Raw genomic sequence first — 15,077 nt, 5'->3', positions numbered from 1 at the left:
ACAGTGGTTAGCACTGCTGCCTCACAGCGCCAGAGACCCGGGTTCAATTCCCGCCTCAGGCGACTGACTGTGTGGAGTTTGCACGTTCTCCCCGTGTCTGCGTGGGTTTCCTCCGGGTGCTCCGGTTTCCTCCCACAGTCCAAAGATGAATTGGCCATGCTAAATTGCCTGTAGTGTTAGGTAAGGGGTATGGGTGGGTTGCGGGTCGGTGTGGACTTGTTGGGCCGAAGGGCCTGTTTCCAACTGTAATGTAATGTAATCTAAAAATGTAATGTAATCTAAAGTTGAAATGCATGATTTTCATTTGCAGTTGACAGTCTCAGTTATGCAGCTACAAAAAGACAGTAAATACTGACCTTTTTTAAAATATCTAAGGGGGGACAAACAGTCTTGGAGCCACAGCAGCTGTGCTCATGCATCTTTCCAGAAGGAGTAGTTAAACAATGTTACTGTAAGTTGCAGATTGGCTTCTTTCCAAACAGGCGTCTAAGCTACCATGTTGAATGTTTTCTAATAATTTTGCTGTCAGTTATATAATGTGTGTGAAAAGGGAGGCAGTGGCATATTGGAAATGTCACCAGACTAGTAATCCAGAACCCCAGGTTAATGTTCTGGTGTTAAGGGTCAGATGGGAAATTTGAAAAAATCTAAAATAAAATGCCAACCCAAGAACACCCAAGTCAACACTGTTGATTGTTTAAAAAAAAATCTCATCTGGTTCACTAATGCCCTTTGTGAAAAGAAATCTGTCCTTATCTGGTCCGGTGTGCATGTGACTCCAAGATACACAGTGGTAGACTCTTAACTACACTCTGCAAAATTAGAGCTGGGCAATAAACTCAGGAATGAAAACAGAAATTGTTAGAAAAATTCAGCAGGTTTGGTAGCTTGTGTGAAGAGGGAGCAGAGTTAATATTTTGGATCCTTCAGAAATTCAGGCCATGGTTTGGAGCAAAGGACAATTTTTATATATGTAGAGCATTCCAACTTCAAATAAATTAAATCATCAATTGTTGTAATGAATGCAATGTCATACAAGTAGAAATGGAGAAGGTCAGAGTGAATTCTGAAGCACTTTAAATCTTGATGCTCCTAAAGCTACTCCAATTTTTACTGTGCATGTTAGGTAGGTGAAACAATCTACACTTGTATGAATGATTGCAACTGCAGTAAAATTGTAAACTCAATATCAGTTTGACAAAGGAATTCATAACCATCCTGTACCTTGAAAAAACTGCAAGCTCTAGAATGAAAACACCTTGACAGAAATGTCTTCTATCAACAGTAAATTGCTGCAAAATGCTCAAACCAATTCGTTGTGCAAGCCAGAAGGACAAGATCAGCAGCTGCATGAGAACACAAATGCATTCAAGTCACCTGCCTTTATGACTTGAACATATTGCTGCCCTTTCATTACTGAGTCAAAATTCTGAAACTCTCATTATGACCCTGGGGTGAGGGAGTCCAGCACTAGAGGGCATAGGTTGAGGGTGAGAGAGGAAAGATTTAAGAAGGACCAAAGGGGCAACTTTTTCATATAGAGGGCAGTGTGTATATGGAATGAGCTGCTAGACGATGTGGTAGACGCTGGTACAATTTAAAAGGCATCTGGATGGGTATATAAATAGGAAGGGTTTAGAAGGATATCAACCACATGCTGGTAAATGGGATTACATTAACTTAGGATATTGATTACTCTGTTTTTGGTATGCAAACAAATGGAATGTTTACATATGTATGGCATTTCCAGTTGTACAGATCATCAAAGTATTTTATGAATAAAGTATACTTTTGAAATAAAAAAAATTTGTTCAGCATGGATGAGTTGGACCGAAGGGTCTGTTCACGTGCTGTACATCTCTGTGACACTATGGTGTTTCACAGGAGTTCTCCTGTGATCTCTTTTCTATTTCTTACTCAGCAAGTCTCACTGAGGATTTTTTTTACTGATGATTAATCTTTTTTCAGGACGGTAGAATGATGTGTGCTGTGTTTTCATAAATTCAGAAGCTATTGAATTTAGTAACTTGAGTGAAATGTCAAGTCACCTTTGTAAGGCAGCATATATAATGACAAGGGTTTCATGTTCTTGTGAAACTATTAATCAAAATTAATATTTATCTCTGTATCATACTTTGAGCCATTACAATTGTAATGTATCAGTCAAATGTTCTGAGTGATCTGACAGAACCTTACCAAGGCTAAATCTGGGCAAGATGACTAATTCTCTGAAAGCTACATTTTTTTTTTAACCTGGGTGCCCCTGCGATATAGCAGAGAAAAGAATTTATGTTTAAGGATTGCCAAATACCAACTTTTAAATTGATCCATCTAGTTTTTAAGGGCATGTTGTGCAGCAATTACCCAAGTTAATTGACTGCCAAGCCATCGCTTTTTGAAGTGGAAATCAATTTTCTTGTTTTCCTAAATGTCCTGTCTGTTTGAGGTGGTTAGTCTTTGTGGTTTTTCAGTCTATGTTAAGAAGTAGCAAAGAAAAATTCAAATGTGAATCATCATTTTTTATACTGTTCTTTTTCCATCTGTTTATTTTGAATTGGTAACTCTAAAAGATTCTCTGCCAATCTTAGCTTATGATGAGCACAATCCAGTTTAACCCAACTGGACCTGATGCCTGGTTGAATAATCCACCATTACTGACCTACAAGATTCATCCATAAGAACAAAATGGTTGCATTGGGTAAGAGATGGTGGGTGAGAAACTGAAACTGGTTTTTTTTCTGCCATACTGATCTTGAGAGAATTGTTGAAGGGGGTGTATTTCGCAGTCGGAGTGCTGTAACAAAATTGTAAAGACTATATATTAAATATGCATATAATTGTTTTGCCAGGAAAGAGTGGATGGATTTGAAGCAAGAGTACTTAATGCTTCAGAAATCCAGCATGTCCAGTTTAAAGAAAACTATGCTTCAAATCAAACAGCAAAATGATGGAGAACTGATGGATGTGACTGACAAAAGCAGACAAGAACTGGAAAACAATAATGGTTAGTTTCTGTGAATGTGTTAGATCATACTAAAAGGTATTTTGTCATAGAAATTGCTCAGTTATATTGAAATGTGTGTAGTAATTATTTGTGCACGCTTTAATTTATTTTCCATCTGCAAAGTTATTAGAGCCGTTACTGGTGACAAGCTATTTACATTTGTGGTTTCCTATGTTGCAACCGTGTCTACACTTCCAACAATACTTCATTAGTTGTGGAATACTTGAAGGTCTTATGAAAAATGCTGTAATGGTGCACTTCTTTCTTTTTTTCTATTCCCTCTGTGCTATGCTATCCAAATTTGCTAATGACACTTGGGTGGGTGAGAGGGCTGGAAGAATCGAAGAATGAATGGACAATGCAGCAGTGTTCTGTTAGACCCCAAGGTAGAATTTGCCATACCCCTTAAAGGATATGATGTGGAGGTACCAGTGTTGGACTGATCTGGACAAAGTTAAAAATCACAGGACACCAGGTTATAGTCCAACAGGTTTTTTTTTGGAAGTAACAGCTTCTGGAGCGCTGCTGCTTGCCAGGTAGCTGTCATGATGATCAGACGTGACGGATGATCAGACGTGACGAATGACCAGCGTTCCAAAAGCTAGTACTACAAATAAACCTGTTGACCTTTAAGGATAGACAAGGAGGAGTCAGGAAGATGTCCCAATTCTTTGTAGCATTTTTGCCAGCGTCTGGAAAGATGGCAGATCAAATGGCCAATTAAGTGTTCAATTAAGGGCTAAGTCCCATCTCCCAATTTCCAAGTTTTGACCAAAACAAAACCACTTTATACATCTTGTACACTGCACAAACTATGTGATTGTTAAATATCAAGACATGAGCCACTCACAATAGAAATGATTATTGAATTTGATCAAAGCCCAAATACATATTGGGAAGGGCTAATCAAATTAAAACATCTCCTGGCATTTATAATTCAGGTTTACTGCTGAGGTAAGTCTGTGCGCTATGTGATCCACTCCAAAACTATTTGCGTCCATTATTCTCAAGGGAAAACATTACTAATGACAAAATTAAGGTGCTACTTATAGGTCAATTTTGGTTGTCCAAATACAGAAATAGACATAATTACATTCATGTACACTGAGTATTACTAACAGTGTTCTGCATTTAGCCAAAAAAGTGGCTACAGAGATATTAGAAGCTTTTGATTTTCAGTTAGAAAATAAAATCTACATTAATTTTCAACATAAGTTGGTGTCTTGGCTATTTATCTAGTTGTTTAATTTTTAAGCCTTAGAAACCAACGTTTTTTCAGAAATTCCCAAGGAAAATCAACCGGATTGGTTTTGTTTAGCTATGAGGTACAATAATGATCCAACATTAAACTTTGAAAAGCTGATCTGGACTAGTTAATTTAAACTGCAATGCTTGAGCAATGAATAATGCCAGCTAATTTACAGGTTTGAGAAATGTGAAATAGGTGCCATTAACTCTCCCTAGACAGTGAAAAGGGTGTTAAAGGTGTTACTGAAATGGTGCATGTGATACAATTTTACAGTTGCCTTACCTGCATGGAAGAACTGAATCTTTTGTACACTTTGTGTGGTAGACCTCATGATTTCCTTGGAAGTTGTTTCAGTGTTAATATTATAATTACAATTTGTAAAATGTATATTCAAAACTTGGCTGGTGGGTACGTAAGGGAATAACAGTAATTTTTATGTGAGGCCTCTCAGCACAATCCTTGTTTGAATAGCTTTGTGGCTCTGTGAGATGGGTATAGTAAAAGTGGATAGAACAGGCAGCAGAGGCATATGCTGCAGTTCTTTTATTGTGCCCCTCTTGTCCTGCCCTTGCTAATACAAGTAATAAGTAAGATCTGTGATTTACAAAGATGTTGCCAGGGTTGGAGGTTTTGAACTATTGGCATGATTTGGGGGTGCTGGTGTTGGACTGGGTAGTACAAAGGTAAAAATCATACAACAACTGGTTATAGCTTAAAAATGTGTTGCTGGAAAAGCGCAGCAGGTTAGGCAGCATCCAAGGAGCAGGAGAGTCGACGTTTCGGGCAAAAGCCCTTCTTATGCCCGAAACGTCGATTCTCCTCCTTCTTGGATGCTGCCTGACCTGCTGCGCTTTTCCAGCAACACATTTTTAAGCTCTGATCTCCAGCATCTGCAGTCCTCACTTTCTCCTACCAACTGGTTATAGTCCAACAGGTTTATTTGGAAGCACTAGCTTTCAAAGTGCTGTTCCTTCATCAGGTCATTGTGAAGCAGGACCATGAGGCACATAATTTATAGCAAAAGATATAAGGGGCCACTTTTTCACACACAGGGTGGTGCGTGTATGGAATGAGCTGCCAGTGGTGAATGCTGATACAATTACAACATTTAAAAGGCATCTGGATGGGTACATAAATAGGAAGGGTTTAAAGGGATTTGGGCCAAGGGCTGGCAAATGGGACTAGATTAGAGTTAAAATCACACAACACCAGGTTGTAGTCTAACAGGGCTATAACAATCAGGAGTAGATTAGGTTAGGATATCTAGTCAGCATGGACAAGTTGGACCGAAGGGTCTGTTTCCGTGCTGTACATCTGTGTGATTCTAAGTACATTAAGAGCAAAGAAGCAACTAAGGAGAGAATAGGGTTCCTGAAAGCTCAGCAAGGTTGTTTTGGTGTGTTGAACAGCAAGAGATGGGAGAGATAGTAAAGAACATTTCACATCAGTTTCTACTGTGGAAAACGAAATAGAGGCTAGAGAACTCAAACAAATAGTGATTTTTTTAAAAATACTTCTTAGAAGGCATAAAGGTGGATAAATCTCAGCAACCTGATCAAGTCTATCCTAGGATTTTGTGGGAAGTTAGGAAATTGCGGAGTCCCTAGTAGAACTATTCACATCATCTATAACCACATGAGTTTCCGGGGGACTGGAAGGTGGATAATGTTATGCCTAATTTAAAATGGGCTGTAAAGAGAACCCTGGAAAACTTAGACCTGTGAGTCTGACATTGGTGATGGGTAACTTGGAATCATAGAGATGTAAGCATGGAAACAGACCCTTCAGTCCAACCCGTCCATGCCGACCAGATATCCCAACCCAATCTTGTCCCACCTGCCAGCACCCGGCCCATATCCCTCCAAACCTTCCTATTCATATACCCATCCAAATGCCTCTTAAATGTTGCAATTGTACCACCACATCCTCTGGCAGCTCATTCCATACACGCACCACCCTCTGCGTGAAAAAGTTGCCCCTTAGGTCTCTTTTATATGTTTCCCCCCTCACCCTTACCCTTTGCCCTCTAGTTCTGGATTCCCTGACCCCAGGGAAAAGACTTTGTCTATTTATCCTATCCATGCCCCTCATAATTTTGTAAACCTCTATAAGGTCACCCCTCAGCCTCCAACGCTCCAGGGAAAACAGCCCCAGCCTGTTCAGCCTCTCCCTGTAGCTCAAATCCTCCAACCCTGGCAACATCCTTGTAGATCGTTTTTGAACCCTTTCAAGTTTCACAACATCTTTCCGATAGAAAGGAGACCAGAATTGCATGCAATATTCCAACAGTGGCCGAACCAATGTCCTGTACAGCCGCAACCTGATCTCCCAACTCCTGCACTCAATACTCTGACCAATAAAGGAAAGCATACCAAACGCCTTCTTCACTATCCTATCTACCTGCGACTCCACTTTCAAGGAGCTATGAACCTGCACTCCAAGGTCTCTTTGTTCAGCAACACTCCCTAGGACCTTCCCATTAGGTATATAAGTCCTGCTAAGATTTGTTTTTCCAAAATGTAGCACCTCACATTTATCTGAATTAAACTCCATCTGCCACTTCTCAGCCCATTGGCCCATCTGGTCCAGATCCTGTTGTAATCTGAGGTAACGCTCTTCGCTGTTCACTACACCTCCAATTTTGGTGTCATTTGCAAACTTTCTAACTGTACCTCGTATGCTCGCATCCAAATCATTTATGTAAATGACAAAAAGTAGAGGGCCCAGCACCGATCCTTGTGGCACTCCACTGGTCACAGGCCTCCAGTCTGAAAAACAACTCTCCACCACCACCCTCTGTCTTCTACTTTTGAGGAGAAAGTGAGGTCTGCAGGTGCTGGAGATCAGAGCTGAAAATGTGTTGCTGGAAAAGCGCAGCAGGTCAGGCAGCATCCAGGGAACAGGAGAATCGACGTTTCGGGCATAAGCCCTTCTTCAGGAATTCAGCCCATTTCTGAAGAAGGGCTTATGCCCGAAACATCGATTCTCCTGTTCCCTGGATGCTGCCTGACCTGCTGCGCTTTTCCAGCAACACATTTTCAGCTTCTACTTTTGAGCCAGTTCTGTAAACAAATGGCTAGTTCTCCCTGTATTCCATGAGATCTCACCTTGATAATCAGTCTCCCATGGGGAACCTTGTCGAATGCCTTACTGAAATCCATATAAATCACATCTACTGCTCTGCCCTCATCAATCATCTTTGTTACTTCTTCTAAAAGCTCAATCAAGTTTGTGAGACATGATTTCCTACGCACAAAGCCATGTTGACTATCCCGAATCAGTCCTTGCCTTTCCAAATACATGTACATCCTGTCCCTCAGGATTCCCTCCAACAACGTGCCCACCACCGAGGTCAGGCTCACCGGTCTATAGTTCCCTGGCTTGTCTTTATTGCCCTTCTTAAACAGTGGCACCACGTTTGCCAGCTCCAGTCTTCTGGCATCTCACCTGTGACTATCGATGATACAAATATCTCAGCACCTTATTGGAGGTGACTCTGAAAGATAATATTTAATGCATTTGGAAAGGCAGAGAATGATTAAGGATAGTCAGCATGGTTTTTTGCGAGGGAAATTGTCTCTCTCAAACTTTATTGAGTTTTTTGAGGATGTAACCAAAAACAGTGTAGGTAGAAGAGTAGGTGTTGTTTATTTGGACTTCAGTGGGCAATGAAGAAGGTTACCTCAGAGTATCCTATCTACAGGATCTTGATCAGATGGGCCAAAGGGCTCAGGAGTGGCATATGGAGTTTAATTTAGATAAATATGAGGTACTGCACTATGAAAAGGCAAATTAGGGCAGGACTTGTGCATTTAATGGTAAGGTCCTGGGAAGTGTTGCTGAACAAGGTCTCTGAGTGCAGATTCATAGTTCCTTGAAAGTGGAGTCGCAGATAGACAGGATAGTGAAGAAGGCATTTGGTATGTTTTCCTTTATTGGTAAGTGTATTGAGTATAGGAGTGGGAGGTCATGCTGAGACTGTACAGGACATTGATTAGCAATGCAATTGTGGTCTCCCTGCTTTAGGAAGGACACTGTGAAACTTGAAAGAGTTCAGAAAAGATTGACAAGGATGTTTCCAGGGTTGGGGGGCTTGAGCTGTAGGGAGAGGCTGGATAGCCTGGGGCTCTTTTCCCTGGACCATTGGAGGCTGAGGGGTGACCTTATAGAGGTTTATAAAATCATGAGGGGCACGGATAGGGCGAATAACCAAAATCTTTTCCACAGGGGTAGTGGAGTCCAAATACTAGCAAATGAAATTAGATTGATTTAGCATATCTGGTTGGCATGGACAAGTTGAACCGTAGGATCTGTTTCCATGCTGTATTTCTCTCTCTATTTCTTTGATAAGATTCCACAGTGTAGACTAATTTGTAAAGTTCGATCAAAGGATTCCGGGAGGCTCTGCCAATTGGATTTAAAATTGGTTTGGCTGTAGGAGATAGAGTGATGGTGGAGGGTTCTTTTTTGGACTGAAGGCCTATGGTCACTGGTGTCCACAGGGATTGGTACTGGGTCCACTTTTGTCTGTCATTTATATAAATGATCTGGATGGAGGCATGGTTAGGAAATGTGCAGATGGCATCAAAATTGGTGGTGTAGTGGACAGTGAAGAAGGTTATCTAAGATTACAAAGAGATCTTGATTCTGGTACAATTGCAACTTTTAAAAGGCGTTTGGATAGGTATATGCATAGGAAGAGTTTAGAGGAATGTGGGCCAATTGCTGCCAAATGGGACTAGATTAATTTAGGATATATTCTGCATAGATGAGTTGGATGGAAGAGTCTGTTTCCATGCTCAATATCTCTATGTCTCTATCTCGGTCAGTGTGCTGAGGAATGGGAAATAGAGTTTAATTTGGATAAATGTTAGGTATTGCATTTTGGTAAAACAAACAAGGACAGGACCTATACAGTTAATGATGGGGCCCTGGTTATTGTTGTAGAACAGAGAAACCTAGGGGTTCAGGTACGTAATTCTTTGAAATTTGTGTCACAGACAGACAGGGTAGTTAAGATGATGTTTGGCAAGCTTGCCTTCATTACTCAGACCTTTTGAGAATAGGAGGTGGGATGCCATGTTGAGGTTGTAAAGACATTGGTGAGGCCTCTTCTGAAGTACTGTGTGCAGTTCTGGTCACCCTGTTTAGGAAGGATATTATTAAATTGGAGAGGGTTTGGAAAAGATTTACGAGATGTTGCAGGGAATGAGGTTTTGAGATATAAAAATAGACTGGAAAGGCTGTGACATTTTGCATTGGTGTGTAGGAGGTTGAGAGTTGACCTTACAGAAGTTTATAAGATCATAAAGGGTATAGATAAGGTGAATATTAACAGTCTTTTCTCTAAGGTGGTTGAGTTCAAAACTAGGAGGCATATTTTTAAGGTGAGAGGAAAAAGATTTACAAAGAACATGAGGGACAACATTTTTGCACAGAGAGTAGTTAGTGTGCAGAATGAACTGCCAGAGGCAGTGGTGGATGCAGGTACAGTTACAATGTTTAAAAGGTGTTTGGATAAGTTCATGAATAGAAAAGGTTTGGACTTTTATAGGCTAAATGCAGGCAGCTGGGACTAGTTTAGTTTGGGAACGTGTTTGGCATGGACTAGTTGGAGCGAAGGGTCTGTTTCTATAACATTCATGTGATAATCTCAGTTAGTTAACATGCCATATTTGAATTATAATAAATAAATAAAGCACAATTTCGTTGACGAGACATTTTTTTAAAACTTAAAATAAACCAGCCTATTTTTAACCATTCTGTCTCAGCCACTAAATTCAACAGAAATGAAGAACATCTCGGTAAAATTATACAGATACTTGCTTCTTTGCATTTTTAGTCAAGGTGTAATTTTTTATGTCACATTCAGTGTGTCCAGAACCTGAGGAATACTTTTGAGAAAGAAATAATAAATCAAAAAAATTGCAAAACTAATTTACATTGAAGAAACTAATCTTCCTTTAGTGGATAAAATTCATTCAGATTAGTTTATCTTTGAACTCAAGACATGCTTATCTTGATCCAGGCCAAACGTGATCACTTACGTCATGTACACATCAAGACTTGATAATATATCTAACAGAATCAGTGTGTAAAAACCAAAAAAACTGCAGATGCTGTAAAACAGAAACAAAAATAGTAATTGCTGGAAAAGTTCAGCATGTTTGGCAGCATCTGTGGAGAGAAATCAAAGTTCTGAGGAAAGGTCACTCACTGTCCACAGGTACTTGCCAGACCTGCTGAGCCTTTCCAGTAATTTCTATTTTAGAAGAATCAGTATGTTGTTGTATTGTACACAACACGTCATTTGCTAGTGTGTGTGAGCAGAGGTGATTGGGTATTGGAATACACACAATCACATTCTGAATTTTACATCGGTCATGGTTAGATTGGGGAAAATCATTTCCCACCAACTGGTGGACCTACAGCATAATAGGAGACATGAAATATATTCATACTTTAGTCAGAAAGGTATTGGCAAACAGAAATCTTGCATTTTACAATGACTAGTAAGGAATTACAGACACCATCCATTTGCCTAGTGAAAGCTCAACCCCCCTGCTCAGCAGTCCTCCGACAATCAGCAAGAGATTAGTTCTTTAGCTGTGCCTCCTGAGCTGGTAATAATTGGAATTTATGTGACTTCAAGCTGGAAGTCTAGAGCAAAGGCAGAACTATAGAGCCATAGAGGTGTACATGGAAACAGACCCTTCGGTGCAAATTGTCCATGACGACCAGATATTCTAAGTTCATCTAGTCCCATTTGCCAGAATTTGGCCCATATCCCTCTAAACCCTTCCTGTTCATATACCCATCCAGATGCACTTTAAATGTTGTAATTGTACCTGCCTCCACCATTTCCTCTAGCAGTTCATTCCATACACACACTGCTGTCTGCATGAAAAAGCTGTCCCTTAGATCTCTTTTAAGTCTTTCCTCTCTCACCTTAAACCTATGTCCTCTAGTTATGGACTCCCCCACCTTATGGTAAAGATGTTGCCTATTTACCCTATCCATGCCCCTCATGATTTGATAAACCTTTTAGAAGGCCACCCCTCAGCCCCAGTCTATTCAGCCTCTTCCTATAACTTAAACCTTCCAACACTGGCAACATCCTTGTAAATCTTTTCTGAACTCTTGCAAGTTTCACGGCATCTTCTTTGTAGCAGGGAGACCAGAATTGCATGCAGTATCCCAAAAATGGCCTAACCAATGCCCTGTACAGTGCAACATGACTTCACACTTCCGATACTCAGTACACTGACCAATGTAGACCAAATGTGATTCTATTTTCAGGGATCTACAAACCTGCACTCCAAGGACTCTTTGTTCAGCAACACTCCACAGGAACTTAGTATTAAGTGTATAGGTCCTGCCCTGATTTGCCTTTCCAAAATGCAGCATCTCACATTTATCTAAATTAAATTTCATCTACCTTTCCTTAGCCCATTGGCTCATCTAATCAAGATCTCATTGTACTCTGAGATAACCTTCGCTGTCCACTACACCTGCAATTTCTGAATGACATATTTAATAACACAATACCTGAACCATTCGGGTCCCTGTGTAGCCAGGGTACCATTAATGATTTATAACTGGGCCTGGTCAAATCATGGCATCTACATAAAAAGAACAATTTCTGAGCATTGACATTCTGTCAACTAGGGCTGCTGATATTCCTGCATTGAGGTTGAAACTTTATTGCTGGAACAGCACAGCAGGTCAGGCAGCATCCAGGGAACAGGAGATTCGACGTTTCGGGCACAGGCCCTTCTTCAGGAATGACAGTCCAGAGTTCTAACATGTACCTTGGCTTTGTATACACTTTGAGTTATTTTGACAGTGCAATACAATTTATTTTCATTTGGATGAAAGAATTTAGGTGATCATTCTTTTATTCTTGTCAATGCTGCATTTAGCTACAATCGCTATTTGAGGTATTCCATCAAATTATTGCTTATCTACCTGAATGCATAATAATTTAGTCTAACACATCAATTTAAATCCTTAGTGACAAAAAGGTCCCTCTACACTGTCCCCATCAAACACTCCTAGAACAGGGACAGCTTGGGCTCTGATACAGAGTAAAGCTGCCTCTATTCTTTTTACTCTGATTGTAAAACTACCTACACCCTCCCCAGCATACAGTCCCAGGACAGGGACAACACAAGTTTAGATATAGAGTATAGTTCTCTCAGCACCATTCAAAATAAAGTAAATAGCTCTATTTACTGTCACATGGATAGAATATAGATATCGGGAGTTCTATAGAGTGCCAGAGAACGGTGAGTTCATGACTTCTACCAGTCTTTGCGTGAACAGAAAAAGGCCATTAGCCCAAAGATCCTGCTTGGATCCAAGAAAAACATTCCATTTGGGTGGCAACGGCCTTGTCAAAAATGGCTGATATCAACTTTAGGGAGATACTCTCAGACATGAGTATAAACTTGGTTAAAATGACAATTTTTAAGGAATTACATAAAGATGGAGAGGTTGTGAGCCTGACAGGGCAGTATCGAGTGTCATTTCGAGGTGATTGAAGTCGGGTGGCACACAAAGGAAGAAGATAATGCTCAAAGACCAGGTTCTAGGAAACTGATGGGGCTAGATCAGCTGAGAGGATACCTTTTTGATACCAAGAAAACATAAGCAAACTTTAACAAAAAAGAAAATCAGTCAGGCAATCTATCTTTTCCCTACAGATTTCAAGGTTTGACAGTCACCCTCCCTAAAAATGTTGATAAAAGTGTTGTCAGTTTTTCACTGAGAATGTGAAACAACCTGTGGTAGAGTGCCCATGCCAGTTCAGATTCTGGTGATGCCAACTGATGTTACCTGTGGGTGCCTGCACACTGCCATTTTTGCTATTCCCTAATGCTTGTCTGCTTGGATCGTTCCAAATTCTTAATGGCACTGTGGTTAACACTTCTGCCTTGCCAGAGACTCTGGTTCATTTCCAGCCTTAGGCAACAGTCTGTGTGGAGTTTGCATGTTCATGGAATCCCTCCAGTGTGGAATGAGGGCATTTGGCCCTTGAGTCCAACTGACCCTGTGAAGACCATCTCACCCAGCCCCACACCCTATCCCCATAACCTCCTATATTGCCCCTGAACACTGCGGGGCAATTCAGCATGGCTAATCCATCTAAACACACCTTTTGACTGCAGAAGGAAACCAAAGCACCCGGAGGAAACCCACACAGACATGGTCAGAATGTTCAAACCCCACACAAACGGTCTCCCAAAACTGGAATTGAACACTGGTCTCTGGTGCTGAGGCGGCAGTACTAACCACTGAGCCACCATGATGTTCTTCCCATGTCTGCATGGGAATTAATCTAATCTAATCTAATCTAACCTGAGTTTCCTCCAGGTGTTCTGGTTTCTTTTCACGGTCCAAAGATGTTTAGTTTAATTGGATTGGCCAAGCTAAATTGATCTGTAATGCCCAGGGATGTGCAAGCCAGGTGAGTTAGCCATAGTGAATGCAGGGTTATGGGGATAGGGTGGAGGCAGCTCGGTCTGGGTGAGATGCTCTTCAGAGGGTCAGCACAGATTCGATGGGCTGAATGGTCTCTTTCTGCACTGTAGGGATGCTCTAAAAATGTTTTCTATGTATATTGCTCCCTGAGTTTTATAAGCTGTGGTCATGTGCACAACAATTTTATTTGCTGCTGAAGCCCAGGGTGCCACAAACAACTGTAACGTTGGGTAAATGCAACATTTAGATCATTTTCTTGCAGACATGTCAACTTCCTATCTCTAGAATACCTTCAGCACATTCTGCACTATCTGCCTACCTTTCATTTCTGATATTGTAAGCATTCCGATTTTAATATCCACCACTGGTGGCCACACTTTCAGCTCTCTGTGTCTACCAGATTTCCTTGACTAAATTTCTCAGACTACATCAATTTGCTACTTTCAACTTTTTAGATTAGATTACTTACAGTGTGGAAACAGGCCCTTCGGCCCAACAAGTCCACACCGACCCTCCGAAGAGCAACCCACCCAGACCCATTCTCCTACATTTACCCCTTCACCTATCACTACGGGCAAATTCCCATGACCAATTCACCTGACCTGCACATCTTTGGACTGTGGGAGCACCCGGAGGAAACCCACGCAGACACGGGGAGAATGTGCAAACTCCGCACAGACAGTTGCCTGAGGCAGGAATTGAACCCAGGTCTCTGGCACTGAGGCAGCAGTGCTAACTACTGAGCCACCTTGACCATGTTTTGGTCAGCTAACAGCATGTTATGTCATATTATGTTATTTGATGCCCTTGTGAAGAACCTAAATTGTGAAGAGCATTAAAGTTGGCCTGTAAAAGCCAGCTGTTGTCAACATGTCATTGCTGGACTTTGGATGTTTAGGCAATTATTGACGACTGGTACTTTGTCAGTATTCATATGTGAACCTCGATGGTACATTATCCAGTTAGGTGGAAGGAGAAAGTGAGGACTGCAGATGCTGGAGATCAGAGCTGAAAGATGTGTTGCTGGAAAAGCGCAGCAGGTCAGGCAGCATCCAAGGAGCAGGAGAATCGACGTTTCGGGCATAAGCCCTTCTTTGATTTCGAGCATAAGCCCGAAACGTCGATTCTCCTGCTCCTTGGATGCTGCCTGACCTGCTGCGCTTTTCCAGCAACACACTTTTCAGTTAGGTGGGAGGCCCAACAGGCAGGCCAAACCCGACCTCAGTTTGTGGATGGACATAAAGACGTGTACTCGTATAAATCCTTCCAAATGATTTCTCAACAGAGATTGGCCTGAGATTGTTCTTTTTAGTCCCTCAAACTCTGGGGCCTCTGACATGA

The 15,077-nt window shown here is 41.2% G+C and overlaps 1 protein-coding gene across 1 annotated transcript in view; it reads left to right on the top strand.

Moving 5' to 3' along the window:
- larp7 (La ribonucleoprotein 7, transcriptional regulator) overlaps window positions 1-15,077 on the top strand; it is a 38,681-nt gene that overhangs the window by 15,302 nt on the left and 8,302 nt on the right. The window contains exon 9 of the mRNA XM_043697556.1: window positions 2,850-3,004. Within this exon, the coding sequence (XP_043553491.1) occupies window positions 2,850-3,004 (155 nt within the window). The remainder of the gene's footprint in view (window positions 1-2,849; window positions 3,005-15,077) is intronic.

This window comes from Chiloscyllium plagiosum, chromosome 1 (genome assembly GCF_004010195.1).
Source record: "Chiloscyllium plagiosum isolate BGI_BamShark_2017 chromosome 1, ASM401019v2, whole genome shotgun sequence".
Lineage (NCBI taxonomy): Eukaryota > Metazoa > Chordata > Chondrichthyes > Orectolobiformes > Hemiscylliidae > Chiloscyllium > Chiloscyllium plagiosum.
The sequence above is the reverse complement of the archived record's forward strand: the minus strand, read 5'-3'. Positions and strand labels throughout refer to the sequence as shown.